Source organism: Oncorhynchus masou, chromosome 27 (genome assembly GCF_036934945.1).
Source record: "Oncorhynchus masou masou isolate Uvic2021 chromosome 27, UVic_Omas_1.1, whole genome shotgun sequence".
Classification (NCBI taxonomy): domain Eukaryota; kingdom Metazoa; phylum Chordata; class Actinopteri; order Salmoniformes; family Salmonidae; genus Oncorhynchus; species Oncorhynchus masou.
In genome coordinates, this window is record NC_088238.1 from 51896052 (window position 1) to 51919305 (window position 23254).

The 23254-nt window shown below is 42.6% G+C and overlaps 1 protein-coding gene across 1 annotated transcript; it reads left to right on the top strand.

Annotated features, from left to right (window-relative positions):
• The first annotated feature begins 3671 nt into the window (after window positions 1-3671).
• Window positions 3672-23198, top strand: LOC135516396 (putative transcription factor p65 homolog). The gene is made up of 11 exons (XM_064940672.1): window positions 3672-3825; window positions 6416-6451; window positions 16287-16423; window positions 16922-17067; window positions 17289-17380; window positions 17817-17951; window positions 18130-18234; window positions 18902-19117; window positions 19241-19315; window positions 19413-19487; window positions 19660-23198. The coding sequence occupies exons 1-11, from the start codon at window positions 3819-3821 to the stop codon at window positions 20436-20438; spliced, it is 1803 nt and encodes a 600-aa protein (XP_064796744.1). The 5' UTR covers window positions 3672-3818; the 3' UTR covers window positions 20439-23198.
• Window positions 23199-23254: the final 56 nt, after the last annotated feature.

Genomic DNA, 23254 nt, shown 5'->3' on the forward strand with positions numbered 1-23254 from the left:
AATTTGCATTTTATTGCATGACATAAGTATTTGATCACCTGCCAACCAGTTAGAATTCCGTCTCTCACAGACTTGTTAGTTTTTTCTTTAAGAAGCCCCCCTGTTCTCCACTCATTACCTGTATTAACTGCACCTGTTTGAACTCGTTACCTTTATAAAATACACCTGTCCACACACTCAATCAAACAGACGACAACCTCTCCACAATGGCCAAGACCAGAGAGCTGTGTAAGGACATCAGTCGATCAAATTGTAGACCTGCACAAGGCTGGGATGGGCTACAGGACAATAGGCAAGCAGCTTGGTGAGAAGGCAACAACTGTTGGAGCAATTATTAGAAAATGGAAGAAGTTCAAGATGACTGTCAATCACCCTCGGTCTGGGGCTCCATGCAAGATCTCACCTCGTGGGGCATCAATGATCATGAAGAAGGTGAGGGATCAGCCCAGGACTACACGGCAGGACCTGGTCAATGACCTGAAGAGAGCGGGGACCACAGTCTCAAAGAAAACCATTAGTAACACACTACGCCGTCATGGATTAACATCCTGCAGCGCACTCAAGATCCCCCTGCTCAAGCCAGCACATGTCCAGGCCCGTCTGAAGTTTGCCAATGACCATCTGGATGATCCAGAGGAGGAATGGGAGAAGGTCATGCGGTCTGATGAGACAAAAATAGAGCTTTTTCGTCTAAACTCCACTCGCCGTGTTTGGAGGAAGAAGAAGGACGAGTCCAACCCCAAGAACACCATCCCAACCTTGAAGCATGGAGGTGGAAACATCATTATTTGGGGATGCTTTTATGCAAAGGGGACAGGACGACTGCACCGTATTGAGGGGAGGATGGATGGGGCCATGTATCGCGAGATCTTGGCCAGCAACCTCCTTCCCTCAGTAAGAGCATTGAAGATGAGTCGTGGCTGGGTCTTCCAGCATGACAACGACCCAAAACACACAGCCAGGGCAACTAAGGAGTGGCTCCGTAAGAAGCATCTCAAAGTCCTGGAGTGGCCTACCCAGTCTCCAGACCTGAACCCAATACAAAATCTTTGGAGGGAGCTGAAAGTCCAGCGACAGCCTCGAAATCTGTAGGTCTGTATGGAGGAGTGGGCCAAAATCCCTGCTGCAGTGTGTGCAAACCTGGTCAAGAACTACAGGAAACGTATGATCTCTGTAATTGCAAACAAAGCTTTCTGTACCAAATATTAAGTTCTGCTTTTCTGATGTATCAAATACTTATGTCATGCAATAAAATGCAAATTAATTACTTAAAAATCATACAATGTGATTTTCTGGATTTTGGTTTTAGATTCCGTCTCTCACAGTTGAAGTGTACCTATGATAAAATTACAGACCTCTACATGCTTTGTAAGTAGGAAAACCTGCAAAATCGGCAGTGTGTCAAATACTTGTTCTCCCCACTGTGTAGCCTACATTACAACAAACTAAATATAGTTTATTGGTAATTGGCCTTTTTATGGGCAAATTGTTTAAGGAACAAAATAATGAAACCACATGCAGGTAGACCACTGGCCTTGAACTGGGCATACACTGGTTGAATCAACGTTGTTTCAAAATCATTTCAATTAAATGATGTTGAACCAACAGGGAATAGACGTCGAATGGACGTCCGTGCCCTTGTGGGTGAGTTGTGTACCTTTTAACAGGGATTCCTAAAATGCTTCACTCAGGCCCCCCTTCCAGCATTGTCTATTTCTATGGGCACAAGCACTGTTCATGACACAAACTGTTCACACCCTTCTTGTTGGCGGAGAGACATTTTTGCAGGTTTTAAGCTTATTTCCTGCAATTATACACATTTTGCTATGGGGTGCAGATAAATATTGCAGTTTTAAAGAAAATGTTCTTGCCATTCTATACATTTTGCCATGTCTACAAAATATATGGGCTAAACAACCAAGCTAAAAATGTTAGCTGACATATGCTAGTTGATCTGGACATTTCTGAAAAGTTATAAATAGCTCTCTAAGGCATGCAATGACTGACAGGGCAAGAGGAAAACTGGTGATACACACCCAATTTAAACATTGCACCTTGTGCATTCTATTATTACACCTTTCGAGAGTTGAAAGGCGGACTGTGTTGAAAGGCAGACTGAGTTCCTTAAATGTATACAGTACCAGTCAAAAGTTTGGACACACCTACACATTCAAGGGGTTTTATTTATGTTGACTTTTTCTACATTGTAGAATAATAGTGAAGACATCAAAACTATGAAATAACACATATGGAAACTTGGTCAAGTAGACCTTACACAGCCTGGAGGTGTGTTGGCTTATTGTCCTGTTGAAAAATAAATGATAGTCCCACTAAGCGCAAACCAGATGGGAAGGCGTATCACTGCAGAATGCTGTGGTAGCAATGCTGGTTAAGTGTATCTTGAATTCTAAATAAATCACAGACAGTGTCACCAGCAAAGCACCCCCAGACCATCACACCTCCGCCTCCATGTTTCACGGTGAGAACCACACATGCAGAGATCATCCGTTCACCTACTCTGCATCTCACAATGACACTGCAATTGGAACCAAAAATCTCAAATTTGGACTCATCAGACCAAAGGACAGATTTCCACCGGTCTAATGTCCATTGCTTGTGTTTCATGGCCCAAGCCAGTCTCGTATTCATATTGGTGTCCTTTAGTAGTGGTTTCCTTGCAGCAATTCAACCATGAAGGCCTGATTCACGCAGTCTCCTCTGAACAATTGATGTTGAGATGTGTCTGCAGGAGATGTAACTCTGGGTCTTCCTTTCCTGTGGCGGTCCTCATGAAAGCCAGTTTCATCATAGTGCGATTTCACTTGAATAAACTTTCAAAGACTGACCGTTATGTCTTAAAGTAATGATGGACTGTCATTTCTGTTTGCTTATTTGAGCTGTTTTTGCCATAATGTAGACTTGGTAATTTACTAAATAGGGTTATCTTCTGTATACCACCTCTACCATGTCACAACACAACTGATTGGCTCAAACTCATTAAGAAGGAAAGAAATTCCACAAATGAACTTTTAACAAGGCACCCCTGTTAATTGAAATGCATTCCAGGTGAATACCTCATGAAGCTGGTTGAGAGAATGCCAAGCATGTGCAAAGCTGCCATCAAGGCAAAGGGTGACTACTTTGAAGAATCTCAAATATAAAATATATTTAGATTTGTTTAACACTTTTTTGGTTACTACATGATTCCATATGTGTTACTTCATAGTTTTGATGTCTTCACTATTATTCTACAATGTAGAAAATAGTGAAAATAAAGAAAATCCCTGGAATGAGTTGGTGTGTCCAAACTTTTGACTGGTACTGTGTATATGTGTTATATTTGCGCCTCCTCTCTGGATGCTCCGCACAGTTTGGGAACAACTGGACTTTACAAGACAGGATACCAAACCATTATATTTTACTATGTTGAAATATTTATTCTCCATTGACTCAGTTTGAACATATCAACAGAATAGAAATATTGTTGATATGCCTACTTTATTGTCAAATTTGTGCAACATAGTGGCTACAAAGACGTAGTTAAATTGCACTCAATCTCACAGTCGGTCCTTGTGTATTTAACTTTAAATGTGTTATGACTGTACGAAACCAATATACATTTTCTGTTCCTTTACGTCATCTGGGTATTTCCGCCCCATTTTAGAGGGTGGTGGCAAGTTGCATTGGAGACTTCAAGGCGGAGGTGGCTAAAGAGCGATCTGTCACGACAAGTTTACAAATTTACCTGTTTTCAAGGGACAAACACCCTAGGGGAAAGGCTATTCCAATAACCAACGTGGCAGAAGTAGAATTCGGAAATGGATGGTAAGTTTGTTTACAAACTGATCCTCAAAGTAAATGCATGTTCGAGTCTCGTGTGAAGCTTAGCAACTTGTTTGCGCACAAGGGGGAAGCCCCGATTCCATTGGTTTTGTACTACCGCAGGAGGAGTCAATACCACATAATGGAGATCACTGTCCGCGACTTGCCTGCACTGTCGCCTACTAGGAAGTTGGACATGGTTTGAGATAGGCCCACATCTATTATAGATGTATTATTTTACATCATATATAGTAGAACGTGATCCTTCGTGACATTGAATCTGTATAGGCTATCAGTAGCCTATGCATATTATGGATGCCTTTTTTATCCCAACACTAGGGTAGTGCGACAGGAGGCCTAGGCTACGCGGTTCTCCGATATATTTGACTTTAGCCGAAGGGAGATATTTCACTTTTTTGACCAATTATACAACTTTGTTGACGCTTAGCCTAATTATTAAGGGGACAATGTCCCAAAAATGACGTCATAGTGTTTACACAACATTGCATATGTCTATTTGATAGATGTAGCTGTATGTTTAATGCCTAAATGTTTACAATGTATGACATTTAGGAAATCGTTATACGTCGTCATAGCGAGGGTTTTGCACCGATAGGTTAATAACAGGTTAATAAAGCAACGCAACAACAATGTGACTCAAAGTTACATTGTACCTAATGGGCTTGAAGGTCGAACGTCAACAAGCGGGATACTTTGTAGCCAAATCAGTGCTACAACAACACTGAGGAATGGACAACACACATGCGCAAGGCGCGTCTCACACACATTTGCCCCTCATAAAAAGCAAACGTTATTGTGGGACAGTCGGTGATGGCACATTGAAATAATAAAGGCACTGGGTTTGTGAACTGCATCGCCAGGGCGTTACTTTCGCTTTGAAGATGGACTTAGTTTGGTAACAGTGGGCTTCTGCATTGCTTGCTGTTTGGGGTTTTAGGCTGGGTTTCTGTATAAGCGCGTTGTGACATCTGCTGATGTAAAAAGGGCTTTATAAACACATTTGATTTGATGAGCACCCACTTTCACTAATTAATCAACCTCTTGTCAATATAGCCTAAGTTAAACATGTATTCGTTCCTGCTGCATTATTTACATGGGTTTAAACATGAGTCTGAAAATCGAGTTATATACTGTTTTATCAGGTGTTGAACATCATTGTCAAAGTTAACTATACAATCATCAAAGCTACAACACAAGGGAGTTTTTGAAAGCTTTCTAAAAATGTTAATGTCATGTAATAACACTCAACTCAATCCATGGTCAAACACCGTGTTTAATCAATCTTGTCTACCCAGTTGATGCAGAATCGACCATAGACTATCAAGTCTATGGTCATGAACATGAATGGCCATGAACTAGAAAACGTCTGTATTTTTGATGTGTTCTATAAACCGACTGCACTATTGAACTATTTCAGACACAATAGAAGTGTTGTCAGGTGGTAAAAATACCGGTAATCTGACAATCTTTATATTCTGTGTTTACTTTATTCATCTGCAGTTCACTCAGACATTATGAGCCGTTATACCTTGCCTGCTATTGTGTTTTAGAGGAACCTCCTTTGTTTTCAATGCATTTAGCTTTGCATTCCAGCTATTTGGGGCAGCAGGTAGCCTAGTGGTTAGAGCATTTTGCTGGATTGAATCCCGAGCTGACAAGGTAAAAATCTGTCGTTTTTCCCCTGAACAAGGCAGTTAACCCACTGTTCCTAGGCCGTCGTTGTAAATAAGAATTTGTTCTTAACCTGACTTGCCTAGTTAAATAAAGGTTAAATAAAAAGTTATATTTAAGGGGGAGTTCACCCCAAAACACTCCTAGGCCGTTTATAACACTTGCCTAGCCATTGTCATCGCCCCAGACAGTTTGTAGGTCCATTGCTTGAGTATTTAGTTTTCTGTATTTTTATATAAAAATGCTACTTTTAAGGGTAAGGTTATAATTACAATCACATTTTAAGAAGAGAAATTGTAGAGATAGGCAGGTTTTAAGACTTTGTGGCTGTGGTAACCAGTGACGACCCGACTTGCGGAACACATTAATCTACTTCCTGGATTTCAATGCGAAAATAGGGGGTAGAATTCTCTTATAATCTACATCTAAATCAGGGTTCCCAAACTCTGTCCTCAGGACCCCAAGGGGTGCACGTTTTGGTTTTTGAGGGGTCCAGGGCCCTCAAACTCAACTCTGGACCTCAAAGTCAGTTCCACTGCATTTGTTCATTGTTCCCCTCTAACCAGGGACCGATTTAGACCTGGGACACCAGGTGGGAGCAATTAATTATCAGGTAGAACAGAAAACCAGCAAACTCCAGACCTCATAGGGTAGGAGTTGAGGGTGAACTTCCCCCTTTAACTTCTACTTTTAGTTAACACCCTTCTGCTTATGGAGGAGCTGAATTTGTACCACGAAGCTGTTGTGATCTTCAACGTTAGCAGTTCTTGTCTGCCTTTTCTCATCTGAGAATAGTTGAGGGGAATTATGGGTTGTGGATTTTGGTTGATAGTTGTATCTTACTGATTTATTTGTTCTAGTAAATGTTTTTTTTTTGTGTCAATTTCTTCCATCTCTGTAGGAATGTACGGATGGGGACAGCCCCCTTTGAACCAAGGTAAGGAGAGTTATATCACGCTGTTGACCTGTTTTCTGTTTGTCTCTGTTCACCTTATGGCTTCTCCGTTACCATGACTGTATTCACGTGAAGCATCAGCTTTATTTTGAAACACATACTGATGTACATACACAGCTCTTTCCATGACATAGACTGACCAGGTGAATCCAGGTGAAAGCTACAGTACTCGTCAAAAGATTGAACATACCTACTCATTCAAGGGTTTTTCTTTATACACACATGGAATCATGTAGTAAACAAATAAGTGTTAAACAAATCAAAATATATTTTATATTTGAGATTCTTCTAAGTAGCCACCCTTTGCCTTGATGACAGCTGTGCACACTCTTGGTATTCTCTCAACCAGCTTCTCCTGGAATGCTTTTCCAACAGTCTAGAAGGAGTTCCCACATATGCTAAGCACTTGTTGGCTGCTTTTCCTTCATTCTGCAGTCCAACTCAACCCAAACCATCTCAATTGGGTTGAGGTTGGGTGATTGTGGAGGCCAGGTTATCTGATGCAGCACTCCATCACTCTCCTTCTTGGTCAAATACCCCTTACACAGCCTGGAGGGGTGTTGTGTCATTGTCCTGTTGAAAAACAAATGATATCCTATCTGGTTTGCGCTCAGCTGTAACCATGCTGGTTAAGTGTGCATTGAATTCTAAAAAATCACCGATAGTGTCACCAGCAAAGCACCCCCACACCATCACACCTCCTCTATGCTTCATGGTGGGAACCACACATGCAGAAATCATCCGTTCACCTACTCTGCATCTCACAAAGACATGGTGGTTGGAACCAAAAATCTGAACATACTAGCCGATGTCGACCCTGTATCGAACCCCGACACGGCTGCTGTATTTAGCTTTTAATTGTTTTTTAATGCTTTATTTTTCTTACCGTGACAATCTGAGAGGAGAAAAGCATCATCCGACAATCATTGTTCCTCTCAGCCCGTAAATCTGTCATCATCACCCATAAGGTTTCCTTATGAAAACCAGTCTCTTTTTGTCAAACCGCTCACCCTCTACAGGATTCAAACTTAAAGAAGGGGAGCCTAAATATGTTAAGCCTAAACACCACAGGAGTTAAATCTTGTTTATCTCAAAAAAGAGAAATGGCTTAATCTTTACATTTAATATCAAGTTCACATTGAACACGTAATGTTGGCTAAATTGTTTTGATTGTAAATCAAGAAAGTAATTCAAGACACAGAATTGGAGGAAACGTGAGAATGACAAATATATTCTAATTGTTTGAAATCAGTGCACAAGGCACACAAGCAGGAACATTAAATAGTATATACAATGGAGCATTCAAAGACTGACACTTGGATCAAAATGTAATTACAGAATTCAGCCAAGGGGTTTTGTGCTCAGAATGAATTAAGAGGAAGGAGATAACACTGTTGAGAAAAACATCAATGACAAATTATGCTGTTTAAACAGTTAAATAAACACCACAGAGGGACAAACAGTTGAACACAAATAATTACAATTATATATAATGAACTGAAAACGGAGAGCGACTGATCGCTGGCTCCATCAGAATGCCCAGCCCGTAAGGAGCTCCTCTTTAAATAGGGAGGACTATGTACATAAAGTGCTGTAATAAAAAGTGCTGTAAATGGATGAAAATACCCTCAAATTAAAGCTGACAGTCTGCACTTTGTATCATTTCAAACCCAAAGTGCTGGAGTACAGAGCCAAAACAACCAAATATTTCACTATCCCTATACTTTTGGAACTCACTGTATATTTAGTTTGTATTCCAACTCTTTGCTTCTCCTGAGATAGCCTGTTGACCATGACTCTCGCTTCATTACATCACACATAAGAGTCATTGGATGAAGGCGTCTTCTCTACGGGGGAGTTTTGTTTAGAGCCCAGACTCTCTAAACAAAAGGTTAAAATTATACACACCTTTATAGGGTTAATGTTATCTTACCACACGGCCATATCTCCATGTTACAGCGCGTGTTTTCAGAGTCGCCTACCTGTGCTAAAAAGCTATCTGTGTCTCCTAACACCTATGTGTAAACTGAAGAAGGGCACCGCAACATGTTGTCACAAAACATTATTTTGCTGTGTTTTATGTTTCTAAACCCATACCGGAATTGAGAATCGATTCACGTTCAGAAGGTGTATTTGGCTGTTTTGCCTGCCAGAGTCAATTCACACTTTAAAAATAACATTTATGGTCCTGGACTAAGGAGTAATGTTAACCCGAATAGGAGTGGAGAACAGGGGACTGACTGATGCAGCTGGGGACTGGATGCTGCTAGTGGGGGTGACAGTAGGGCGACAGGTGCCAACAAGAGGCAGGGCTATCTCCACCACTGGAACTGTCAGGTCCTGAATTTCCACAAGCTCCACAAAGCCCTCATCATCCTCCTCTTGGACATCAGGATCACCTGTTTCCAGTTCCTCAATGGCAGCCTTGTAATCCTGCAGCACCAAACCAGTTTGATCAAAGAGGTACTCCAAACCTAGCAGTTCCACGAAATAAAATAAAAAACATAAATATTTGAGAATACACAGGATTGAGTATGGAATAATCCTATAATAACATTTCACAAAGGGAAATGTGTTGCTGTTTGTATGAAATAGAAATGCTGCATTAGATTATTAATTGCATTATGTTGCCATTACCAGTCAAGATGATGGCGCCGGTGGGTAGGGCTGCCATTTTATCGGCCCTCAACCAATCATGCTATTTTGTTCGTTTTTTTCGCGTTGTTTGTAACTTGTTTTGTACATAACGTTGCTGCTACCGTCTCCTATGACCAAAAATAACTTCTAAACATCAGAACTGGGATTGTTCACCTCAAACTGGACGAAGAGTTTTTCTTCAATGAGTTTGACGCGAGGGATATACTGTTGACACCCGACCAGGCCCGATCCCCATGACTCGCTGGAGAAGGAAACGTATATTTCGAGGCAAAAGATCAGGGTGCCTTGTGAGGACCAGTCGACGGGTGGCTAATCTGCTAACTAAAGTTCAATCGCTAGAAAATAAATGTGATGAACTGAAAGCACGTATATCCTACCAACGGGACTTAAAAACGGCAATATTTTATGCTTCACAGAGTCGTGGATCAACGACAACATTAAGAACATAGAGCTGGCGGGTTATACACTTTATCGGCGAGACAGAACAGCAGCCTCTGGTAAGACACGGGGCAGGGGCCTATGCATTTATGTAAACAACAGTTGGTGGACGATATCTAAGGAAGTCTCAAAGTTTTGCTCGCCTGAGTTGGAGTATCTTATGATAAGCTGCAGACCTCACTATTTACCCAGAGTTTTCATCAGTTTTTTTCGTAGCTGTCTATATACCACCACAGAGCGAGGTTGGAACTAAAACCACACTAAATTAGCTGTATTCCGCCACAAGCAGACAGGAAACCGCTCATCTAGGGGCGGCGCTCCTAGTGGCCGGTGACTTTAATGCAGGGAAACTTAAATCAGTTTTACCGAATTTCTATCAACATGTTAAATGTGCAACCAGAGGTAAAAAAGTTCTATACCATCTCTACTCCACACACAGAGGCGTACAAAGCTCTCCCTCGTCCTCCATTTGGCAAATCTGACCATAACTCTATCCTCCTGATTCCTGCTTACAAGCAAACATTAAAGCAGGAAGCACCACTGACTTGGTCTATAAAAAAGTGGTCAGATGAAGCAGATGCTAAACTACAGGACTTTTTTGCTAGCACAGACTGGAATATGTTCCGGGATTCTACCGATGGCATTGAGGAGTACACCACATCAGTCACTGGCTTTATCAATAAGTGGACGTCGTCCCCACAGTGACTGTACGTACATACCCCAACCAGAACTCACGGATTACAGGCAACATTTGCACTGAGCTAAAGGGTAGAGCTGCCACTTTTGAGGAGAGGGACTGTAACCCGGAAGCTTATAAGAAATCCTGCTATGCCCTCCGACAAACCATCAAACAGACAAAGCGTCAATACAGGACTAAGATTGAATTGTACTACACCGGCTCTGTCGCTCGTTGGATGTGGCAGGGCTTGCAAACTATTACAGACTACAAAGGGAAGCACAGTTGCGAGCTGCCCAGTGATACGAGCCTACCAGACGAGCTAAATAACATATATGTTCGCTTCGGGGCAAGTAACACTGAGACATGCATGAGAGCGTCAACTGGTCCAGATGACTGTGTGATCATGCTCTCCGCAGCCGATGTGAGTAAGACCTTTAAACAGGTCAACATTTACAAGGCCGCTGGGTCAGACGGATTACCAGGACATGTACTCCGAGCATGCGCTGACCAACTGGCAAGTGTCTTCACTTACATTTTCAACCTCTCCCTGTCTGAGTCTGTAATACCAACATTTTTCAAGCAGACCACCATAGTACCTGTGCCCACGAACACTAAGGTAACCTGCCTAAATGACTACCAACCCGCAGCACTCACATCTGTAGCCATGTAATGCTTTGAAAGGCTGGTCATGGTTTGCATCAACACCATTATCGCAGAAACCTTAGACCCACTCCAATTTGCATACCGCACCAACAGATCCACAGATGATGCAATCTCTATTGCACTCCACACTGCCCTTTCCCACCTGGATAAAAGGAACACCTATGTGAGAATGCTATTCATTGACTACAGCTCAGCGTTCAACACCATAGTGCCATCAAAACTCATCACTAAGCTGAGGACCATGGAACTAAACAGCTCCCTCTGCAACTGGATCCTAGACTTCCTGACGGGCCACCCCCAGGTGGTGAGGGTAGGTAACCACACATCTGCGACGTAGATCCTCAACACGGGGGCACCTCAGGGGTGCGTGCTCAATCCCCTCCTGTACTCCCTGTTCACTCATGACTGCATGGCCAGGCTCAACTCCGACACCACACAACAGTGGTAGACCTGATCACCGACAACGATGAGATAGTCTATAGGGAGGAGGTCAGAGACCTGACCATGTGGTGCAAGGACAACCACCTCTCCATCAACGTGATCAAGACAAAGGAATTGATTGTGGACTACAGGAAAAAGAGGACCGAGCGCACCCCCATTCTCATCGATGGGGCTGTAGTGGAGCAGGTTGAGAGCTTCAAGTTCCTTGGCGTCCACATCAACAACAAACTAACATGGTCCAATCACACCAAGACAGTCGTGAAGAGGGCACGACAAAACCTATTCCCCCTCAGGAGACTGAAAAGATTTGGCATAGGTCCTCAGATCCTCAAACGATTTTACAGCTGCACAATCGAGAGCATCCTGATGGAGAGCATCCTGATGGGTTGCATCACTGCCTGGTATGGCAACTGCTCGGCCTCCAACCGTAAGGCACTACAGAGGGTAGTGCGTATGACCCAGTACATCACAGGGGCCAAGCTTCCTGCCATCCAGGACCTCTATACCATGCGGTGTCAGAGGAAGGCCCTAAAAATCGTCAAAGACTCCAGCCACCCTAGTCATAGACTGTTCTTTCTGCTACCACAAGGCAAGCGGTACCGGAGTGCCAAGTCTAGGTCCAAGAGGCTTCTAACCAGCTTTTAACCCCAAGCCATAAGACTCCTGAACAGCTAATCAAATGGCTACCCAGACTATTTGCACCCCCCACGCTGCTGCTACTCTCTCTTATTATCTATGCATAGCCACTTTAACAACCCTACCTGCATGTACATAATTATCTCAATTACCTCGACACCGGTGCCCCCGCACATTGACTCTGTACCTGTACCCTCTGTATATAGCCCCACTATTGTTATTTACCGCTGCTCTTGAAATATTTGTTTTTCTTATTTGTAAACTTTTTTTTAAAGGTATTTTCTTGAACTGCATCGTTGGTTAAGGGCTCGTAAGTAAGCATTTCACTGTCAGGTCTGAATACCTGTTGTATTCAGTGCATGTGACAAATAAAATTTGATTTGACGAGTGTATTTGCGTGGAACAGTGTAAGGAACAATTTGTTCCAACTGATGACCTTCACTCTAGCAACCTATGTTGTTGTCATCTCTAGCTACTTGCTAAAGCACAATTCTACCACAAACAAATGCAAGTGCATAGGATATCACTTGTGCCTTTTAATTCATAATTAACATGATGACACTAGCCTATTTGATATCAAGACAGTGTTTGCCCTATAGCTATGTCTAGTCCAATTTTGCAAAATGAATTAAAAGAGAAAAAGAGTGGTTTGCTGATGCTGAGTTGAGTGAAAAAAGACAACTACTAGCTATAAAAATCACACTGTTTAGATAGCTAGCTACGGTAATAAGAAAATAATAGCTCCAGATAAGTATGGAAATAACGTTAGTGGGGTTAAGACTATTTTGATGGTCAGAGTCATCGGACATTAAGCTAGCTACGTTACTTAGATAAACTGTGCCAGTGTCAAAACACCAGTTTACTAACTAGTTAGATAGCATTAATGTAACTACACTGTAAATCTTGTTAACCGTGCTAACGGTTTAACCAGCTAGATATTTTTACCAGCTAGATATTCCAATTGATGATGATGATGAAAAGTTGTAGCTAATATTACTTAAGATAACTCAAACAAAATGACCTGAGAGGAAATATATTTTTCCATGGTCCTGCCATAGCTCTATCCTCATTGGTCAATTCTTGGTTACTTCTTGGTTGCACTGGCGTCTCGGATTGATTGGGCAGTGCAAATCTTGGCTACTTCTTGGTTGCACTGGCGTCTCGGATTGTTTGGGCAGTGCAATTCTTGGTTACTTCTTGGTTGCAGACGGCAATATGATTGGTTGTCGCAACCAGAAATTGTAAGGGGGTGCCATTTAGTAGTGGTTTCTTTGAAGCAATTCGATCATGAAGGCTTGATTCACGCAGTCTCCTCTGAACTTTGATGATTTCTGAGGCTGGTAACTCTAATGAACTTATCCTCTGCAGCAGAGGTAACTCTGGGTCTTCCTTTCCTGTGGTTGTCCTCATGAGAGCCAGTTTCATCATAGCGCTTGATGGTTTTTGCGACTGCACTTGAAGAAACTTTTAAAGTTCTTGAAATGTTCCGTATTGACTGACCTTCATGTCTTAAAGTAATGATGAACTGTTGTTTCTAATTACTTATTTGAGCTGTTCTTGCCATAATATAGACTTTGTCTTTTACCAAATAGGGCTATCTTCTGTATACCACCCCTGCCTTGTCACAACACAACTGATTGGCTCAAACGCATTAAGAAGGAAAGAAATTCCGCAAATTAACAAGGCACACCTGTTAACCTCTTACACCTATGGTGGCGCTATTTCATTTTTGGAAGAAAAACGTTCCCGTTTTAAACAAGATATTTTGTCACAAAAAGATGCTCGACTATGCATATAATTGCTACTGTTCGAAAGAAAACACTCTGACGTGTCCAGAAATACAAATATCTTCTCTGTGCGTGCCCTTTAACGTGAGCTTCAGGCAAAACCAAGATGACATGGCATCCAGGAAATGACAAGGATTTTTGAGGCTCTGTCTTTCATGATCTCCTTATATGGCTGTGAACGCAAGAGGAATGAGTCTGCCCTTTCTGTCGTTTCCCCAAGGTGTCTGCAGCATTGTGACGTATTTGTAGGCAGATCATTGGAAGATTGACCATAAGAGACCACATTTACCACGTGTCCGCCCGGTGTCCTGCGCCGAAATTGGTGCGCAAAAGTCACCTGCCAGTATTTTTCCATGGGACACAGAGAGGGAAGCAAGCTTCCACGAACTGCATGTCAATGAAGAGATATGTGAAAAAACACCTTGAGGATTGATTCCAAACAACGTTTGCCATGTTTCGGTCGATATTATGTAGTTAATCCGGAAAAAGTTTCACGTTGTAGGTGACTGCATTTTCGGTTCGTTTCGGTAGCCAGGCGTAATGTAGAAAACGGAACGATTTCTCCTACACACAGACGCTTTCAGGAAACACTGCGCATCTGGTATGTGGCTGGGAGTCTCCTCATTGAAAACATCAGAAGCTCTTCAAAGGTAAATGATTTTATTTATTTGGTTATCTGGCTTTTGTGAAAATGTTGCGTGCTACATGCTACACAAAATGCTATGCTAGCTTTGCATACTCTTACACAAATTAGTCCATTTCTATGGTTCAAAAGCATATTTTGAAAATCTGAGATGACAGTGTTGTTAAGAAAAGGCTAAGCTTGAGAGCAAACGCATTATTTTAATTTTATTTGCGATTTTCAGAAATCGTTAACGTTGCGTTATGCTAATGAGCCTGAGGCTTAGTCACAATCCCGGATCCGGGATGGGGAGTTTCAAGAGGTTAATTGAAATGCATTCCAGGTGACTACCTCATGAAGCTGGTTGAGAGAATGCCAAGAATGTGCAAATCTGTCAAGGCAAAGGGTGACTACTTTGAAGAATCTCAAATATAAATATATTTTTATTTGTTTACCACTTATTTGGTTACTACATGATTCTGCATGTTATTTCATAGTTTTGATGTCTTCACTATTATTTTACAATGTAGAAAATAGTCAAAATAAATCAACTCTGGAATGAGTAGGTGATTCCAAACTTTTGACTGGTACTGTATGATTACCTTATTGATGTCTCCTGTTAAATCCACCAGTAGATGAAAACATTGGGTAAAATCACTGGGGAAGCCAAGCCAGAAATGTTTTTGTTTCATCACATAACCAGAGAGCAACAGTAACATGACCTACAGCGTGGTCAAGCAAGTTCATGTTTCCAACATTTTCAGACTACTATACAACTACTGATTTAGAACCACAGAGAGTTACCACAAGTTGCAAAGAAGCAAAAGCTGCCTCCACTATTCCAGCACCATTTCATCATCATAAAATCAGTTATGCTTAGTCCAGTACAGTGGTAAGATACCAAAAACTATTTAATCTAATCAAAGTAAGCAAAATATGATGTGGCTGTCCATGGATCTGATTTCTGTGTGTGTGTTCGTGCAAGTAGAAAAAACATGTTGACTCACCCTACTTGTTGAGAAATGCCAATGCCATCCTCCACTCTTTTCATGTTGACAAAAAGGTATATGACTCTGTGAAACAGTACACTTCACTCTTACATTTTTTTGTTGTCGTAGGCTACCTTGCTAAAATGTTTGCTCGCTAGCCTAACTTCCTTTAATGGGCAACATTAGCTAGTTAACATTAGCCTTCTACATCTAGCTACATATTGAACTTCCATCGTCTCAGGACAGGGGCACAATGTATGAATTTATGGCTGGATCAGAATTGCCGTTATAATCATTGGCCAATATGGAGAATTAAGTAAAACCACATGTCCAAATCCCTTTCTATCAGGTATGAAGGTAAGACCCAGATGCAGACAACGTCAAATTAACAATGGTTTAATAATCCAACAGGAGCCGGCAATAGATTCACAGTTGAGCTCACTCAGTTTAGTTCAACGCTGAATGGCTATTATTTAATACTTTTTTATTCATCAAGGGAGGCCAAATGCTCGCTAGCTTCCCTTATATTCAATGCTACGGGTGGCAGCAATGTCATACTCTTTTTGACCAGACAGCATCATATAGATGGCCTACACATACAGAGACAGGGGGGTGCTGTTTTGCCCGCTCGGATGCTTTCTCCGGCGAGATCCATTCAGCCCCCTGCGAATTGAAGGAAAATGATGAAACACAGAGACAAAAGCCCGTCTTCACTTGGCATCCATGAATACACCGAAATCAACTTCAATCAGTGTACACGAAGGGGAGGAGATATGTTAAATAAGGATTTGAAGCCTTCAGACAATTGAGACATTGATTGCGAATGTGTGCCAATCAGTTACATTGAGATAGTAATGAGATCCCATTGGAATGAAGGTCAGTGTACTTCTCTCTCTCTCTGCAGGGAATTCTTTCATAGAGATCATTGAACAGCCCAAGCCGAGAGGCATGAGGTTCAGGTACAAGTGTGAGGGACGCTCGGCGGGCAGCATCCCGGGAGAGAAGAGCAACGATACCACCAAGACACACCCCGCCATCAAGGTTAGGCCACCCTTAAATTACACATAATTGTCACACTGAGCGAACTATGTATTAAGGGGCCATGCTTTATTTGCACTGTGGCTTATTGAGACGTTCAGAGACCTTCAAAACCATGGCTACGTTCACCATATATTCTAATATACTGTAGTTGGACAAATGATTATACAATGTGTTATGCAAATTAGCCATTTTGTCTAGTTATAATCATAGCTGTCTATTTTACTACTACACAACAGGGGTTTAGTCTTTAGCTTTTGTTAAAATTGACTTTTTTTTTAAGCAGGTTTAGGATACCTTACACAGCAGGTTAGGTTAATTAATGTGTCAAGTTAAGGTTAGGAAAAGGGTTAGGGTTAGCTAAAATGTAAAAAAATTTGACAGAAGCTGTATCCCATCTAGACATGACCCACCTTGCTTTATGACATAGGAAAGGAAGTGGTGGAGATTTTGTGGCAGGTGATGGCACACATCCTGCTAACCTGGTTTGCTCCCATGCAGGTGCACAACTACAATGGTCCCCTGCGTGTCCGTGTCTCCTTGGTGACCAAGAACCCGCCTCACAAGCCCCACCCGCACGAGCTGGTGGGGAAAGACTGCAAACATGGCTACTATGAGGCAGACTTGCAGGAGAGACGAGTACACAGGTCAGACTGTGTGTGAGTGTGATAGAAGACATACTTGGATGACCAAAAGATTACCAGTTAATCATTTATATGACCATTTAGGTCAGGAAAAGTTGTTTCACATAGTCATGATTTTTTAAAGACTAGGAACTAGAGCGTGGTTGAATGAAGCACCCTCGTGGTCGATCTCTATCTCAGTTTCACACACGTTCACTCTGACTCCTCTCACTGTCTGATCTCAGTTTTCAGAACCTGGGCATTCAGTGTGTGAAGAAAAAGGATGTGAACGAAGCAGTTTCCTGTAGACTGCAGACCCAAAACAACCCCTTCAACAGTGAGTACAGACAGACACACACACACAGTCGGTGTTGACTGTTATGCACATATTAACTCATCCAATCTCATTTTCATGTTTTGTTAACCTTGGTTTAATCCAATAATATTGTGTGAATAGTAATGTATTTGTCCTCTGTGACCATGACACGATATAGTCAATGCTAGCGCTGGGAATTGCCAGAGAATTGCCAGATGACCTCATACAATCACAATACTTATGTGCCGATACGATATGTTTTGCGTTTGATACTGCGATTTTATTGCAATTTGATGTTACAAACATATTGCTCACTATGTTTGCTGTAGCATGAGAAAAATATTATTGCGATATGTAACTATCAATTTTTGTTTTATCACTTGTCAATGCCAGATAGCCAATCCCAGATGCCACACCCTTTGGCTTTGTGACTGACTGTGTTGTGTTTTGGCGGTAGTTCCCGAGGCGAAAGTGTGGGAGGAGGAGTTTGACCTGAATGCAGTGAGGCTTTGTTTCCAGGCCTCGATCACTCTACCTACCGGTGAACTTCACCCTCTGGAGCCCGTGGTGTCTCAGCCCATCTACGACAATAGTGAGTCTGCCACACACACACACTCACTGAGTACACACGAGCTCCCTCATCTGTCACTGTTCTGCCCAGGCTGTTCCTGTTCCACTGTTTACTCTGTCAGTTTCACTCATTTATAAACATGAACTAGACAGGTGCTGTGGCCCTTTAACGCTCCTTCACTCCCATCTCTCTCTCACAGGAGCACCAAACACAGCAGAATTGAAGATCTGTCGAGTGAACAGAAACTCTGGGAGCTGCAGAGGAGGCGACGAGATCTTCTTACTCTGTGACAAAGTGCAAAAAGGTTTGTCTGACACAAACACTCCAATTGTTGTTGGTGCTATTGTGTTGAGCCTGTTAGTTATTTTTTGCCTTCATTCAACTGTTAGTGTGTGGACTCTTTTGAAGTTCCTCTTTGCCAGACATCCATTTGAAATCATGGTGTATAAGCCCACTGGTAACCACTTACTTCATTGACACTCATTTGAAATCATGGGTGTATAAGCCCACTGGTAACCACCTACTTCATTGACACTCATTTGAAATCATGGGTGTATAAGCCCACTGTTAACCACTTACTTCATTGACACTCATTTGAAATCATGGGTGTATAAGCCCACTGGTAACCACTTACTTCATTGACACTCATTTGAAATCATGGGTGTATAAATCCACTGGTAACTATTTACTTAACTGACACCCATTTGAAATCATTGTGAATAAGCCTACTGGTAACCACTTAGCTAATTGAGACTTATTTGATAGTATTGCGTATAAGCCCACTTAATTGTTCAAACGTAGAACGAAGGGACTATTATCTCCTCTCTGTATTACATGAAACTGTGGGCTACCAATTATGTTGTTACAAAATATTACCAGGTCAGCAAGACTGGCGCTGAAGGAATTCTCCCAGCCAGAAACTCACCTCCTCCTTCCCATCCCCGCTTCCACCCTCTTTGTTCCCTCCACAGAGGACATCGAGGTACGGTTCTTCCAGGACTCGTGGGAGGGGAAGGGCACCTTCTCCCAGGCGGACGTGCACAGGCAGGTGGCCATCGTGTTCCGTACCCCGCCCTTCTATGACACCAACTTGACCGAGCCAATCAAAGTGAAGATGCAGCTTCGCAGACCCTCGGACCGCGAGGTCAGCGAGCCAATGGACTTCCAATTCCTGCCCTCCGACCCAGGTCTCTTCCCTTTTCGTTACTATGACGACCCGTTTGGTTTCTTTTGGCGACACTCCTGTGTGCTGTGAGGTTGTCATGCAAAACCTCACACAAGTTAATTATTTTTTTTTTTTCACTATACAGATGAATATAGACTGATAGAGAAGCGAAAACGGACAGAGGGAATGTTCCAGAATCTGAAGCTGGGGTCCATATCAGGTAGGTGTCTATAATGATCCATGTCTCTCACTGAACTAGGCTGTCATCTGATGGTTTTGGGGGAGTTAATGTGTGATGGTTTATGTTTGAATTCCAGTGGCCATGCCAGCAGAGAGGCCTTTCAACACTGCCAGAAGAACAGTCGCCGCCAAGCCAGCAGCTAGCCAGCCTGGTAAATCATCCTACTTATTTAGCTGTTTCTTCTTCATACAGTTAAGGGTGTTCTGTATGTAACATCAGTGGCCAGAAGTTAACATAGATAACTGTTTATGGACCCTAAGTTAATTTGTAAATTCAACAGCATTGGGTAGGGGACAGTGGTATTGACTGTTTGTGTCTTGCAGTGAACCCAGTGGCGCCCCCTCGTGCCACCTCTGTGAAGCCCCAGCCCCACTATGATAGCCCCCAGCCTGGCCAGCTGTTCCGAACCCAGCCCAAAGCAGAGCCCTCCTCCTCCACTCCAGCAGAGACCTGGAAGTTCCTCAACAGCCTGACCTTGGACTCCCAACACAAAGCCACCCCCGTGGCCCGATTCACCAACCCCCAGGCATCTGCAGCCACATCACAGGCCTTCCCCACCGTCAACCTGTCGGACCTCCACGGCTTCACCTTCTCCACCTTCGATAGTCCCCAGGAGCCAGTGAGCGCAGCCGCTACCCCAGAGCCCACCTCTACCTTCGGGGTCCAGGATTCCCAGTTCAGGGTGGATGGCCCCATGGTGGATGAGGAGCTACCCGAGTTCCCCAGCTTCTCTGAGGTCCACCAGTCAGGGACACTAGATAACATAAACATTGACGACTTCCAGGCTATGCTGGTCCAGAGTGGTCTGGCTGGAGAGAGGCCAGGGAACAGTAGGGTGTCGGTCTCTCAGGCACCCTGCCACTTACCTGCCACCAACCCTGTGGTCAACACCAGCTGTGGCGGCAGCACCTGGATGAACTACCCCAACAGCATCGTGAACCTGCTCCAGAGCGAGGGCATGATCGACAGTTCTCCTGGCAACTCCAGCCAGCCGGCCGTCCTCGACGACCTGGACGTCTTCAGCTCCATGGACGAAGACCGTCTCATGTCCATCCTGAACAGTGGCAACCAGGCCGGTTTCGTGTCCGGACATCAGACTTAGAGACCTCTGATTTTACAGATATTTTTACTGCAATACTACATTTCTGTCCTCTTGCCTTTTGGAGACCCAGCTCCCTTCCAACCAAACTTCCCTTGTACTTGTTATTCAAATGGACTACAAAGAAAATACATTTGGCTGGCTGATCGAGAATCAGATGGTGCTGTTTGCACTCTTCTCTATGTGGATTGTGGACATGTTAATTGGGACAGCTGCAGAACCCTGCCTGTACTCGATGAACAGAGTGAATATGAGAGACGGCTACAGGGAACACCTGGTAACTGCCAGTTTGTGGGCAATCACGAGACCCAAGGCTTTGTCACTTTTTGTCAACCCCTAAAGATACACCTCCGCTGGGTTGTGTATAAACCCAGGCTTGTATCTAGTCTCCAAAGTCAGTGGTATTAACTGCTGGTCCCTAAGAACTTCACGGTTTGAAATGTGTCTTCTTGAATCATTGTCAATGTATGGACTGGATAGTCCAGGTCCCGGTTTCCCGATAGCAATGGAACTTAGGCTGATGTTTTTAACACTGCATCTTTCCTACAACGCCTGAAGATGTAACATACAGAGTACACAAAACATTAAGGACACCTGCTCTTTCCATTACATAGCCCAGGGATATTCAACTCTTACCCTACGAGGTCCAGAGCCTGCTGGATTTCCTGTTCTACCTGATAATAATTGCACACACCTGGTGTCCCAGGTCTAAAATCGCTCCCTGGTTAAAGGGGAACAATGAAAAAAATGCAGTGGCACTGGCTTTGAGGTCCAGAGTTGACCAGGTGAATGCTATGAACCCTTATTGGAGGTCACTTGTTAAATCTACTTCAGTGTATGAAAGGGAGGGGGACAGATTAAAGAAGGATTTATAAGCCTTGAGACATGGATTGTGTGTGTGTCAGGGGGTGAATGAGCAAGACAAGATTTCAGTGCCTTTGAACGGGGTATGGTAGGTGCAAGACGCACCGGTTTGTGTCAAGAAATGCAACGCGGCTAGGTTTTTCACAAGTTTCCCGTTTGTATCAAGAATGGTCCACCACCCAAATAAAATGCAGCCAACTTGTGCTGTCATGTTGGAGACGTGCCAGGATCCCTGTGGAACGCTTTCGACACCTTGTCTTTGTAGTTGTTCTCCAAATAAGAATCAAAATGATTGCGCTGTCATCATCTATTATATTGTGCTTGTTTGTGTGCTATATGTTTTGTTGGACTCGAAGATTGATTTTTACCAGAAATCGGGTCATAATATTAACCTTGGCTTTCACAGCTTGTCATTTAGAACTTTAACATTTGTATGTGAAAGGGAAAATATTTCTCAAAAAGGGAATAATTTTTGCAAGCACAAAACAAGTTCCCAGTTTAGTTACCCAATCTAACAACCAATGAAAATCCTTAAAATGGTTGGTCGGCAAACTCATCCCACGGAGGGCCAAGTGGCTGCAGGTTTTCGCTCCTCCCATGTACTTGATTGATGAATTAAGGTCACTAATTAGTAAGGAACTCCCCTCAACCGATTGTCGAGGTCTTAATTGAAAGGGGGGGAAAAACTGCAAAAATCTGTAGGCCCTCTGAAATGACAGACATCCAATATATTTGTAGATGAGGCAGATGTCTATGCAATACAACCATTCAAGATTTAAATTGGAAGTGTATTGCTAGCCTATAGTGTAGGTAGTGTAATATCACTGTACTATAAAGCAAGACAAGAATACATTGAAATGACAATGTTGCTTAGGCTTTAGATCACGTGTCAAACTCATTCCACAGAGGGCCGAGTGTCTGCGGGTTTTCGCTCTTCCCTTGTACTTGATTGATGAATTAAGGTTACTTATTAGTAAGGCACTGCACTCACCTGGTTGTAAAGGAAATGTCAGCAGCCCTCAATGGAATGAGTGACACCCCTGCCTTAGGTGATATGCGCGATATAGTACTCACCTTGGTGACATATCTAAAATGTTATGTACAGTTTTACCATGTTAACATTAACTTGTCATTGAAAATTACAGTACATCTTTGGAAAAGGAAGGATATTGTTTATAGATGTCAGAAATGTAGCAGATGCACTGATATGCTTAGTAAAAAAGATTTGTTAGTTGAGTCGGTATCTCAAATATCATTTCCGCCCGTCAATTATGCTCATTCACAGTGTAGTTTGCTTTTAGGCCAGTGATACTATTACATTTTGCGGTATGGTATATGAATGTCGGCTGCAGATCATTTTACATCAAATAAAACATGTTTAATTAAACCATAACTCTGTACTTAAGCCGATGCTGCCTCACTGAAAACAGACACTTGTATAATATTTTGTAGAAGTATATATGCAGCCAGAAAATGAGATTAATTGAAACATTTGGGTTTGCTAAGTGATTGTACGTGTTGCCTACTACACTTACCACAATGTCCCTCAATACAGTATAAATAATCCTGCCCCTTTAAAGTTTTACCTGAAATGACAAACCCAAATCTAACTGCCTGTAGCTCAGGACCTGAAGCAAGGATATGCATATTCTTGATACCATTTGAAAGGAAACACTTTGAAGTATGTGGAAATGAACTAGGAGAATAACACAGATCTGGTAAAAGTTGGTACAAAATAACACTGTTTATTTGTATTATGGTTTGAAATGCAAGAGAAAGGTCATGTATTATTCCAGCCCAGGCACAATTTAGATTTGCCACAAGATGGCAGTGTATGTGCAAAGTTGAAGACTGATCCAATGAACCATTGCATTTCTGTTAAATTTTGTATCAAGACTGCCTAATTGGTTTATTATTAACATTAAGTTCATAACGGTGCACTCTCCTCAAATAAT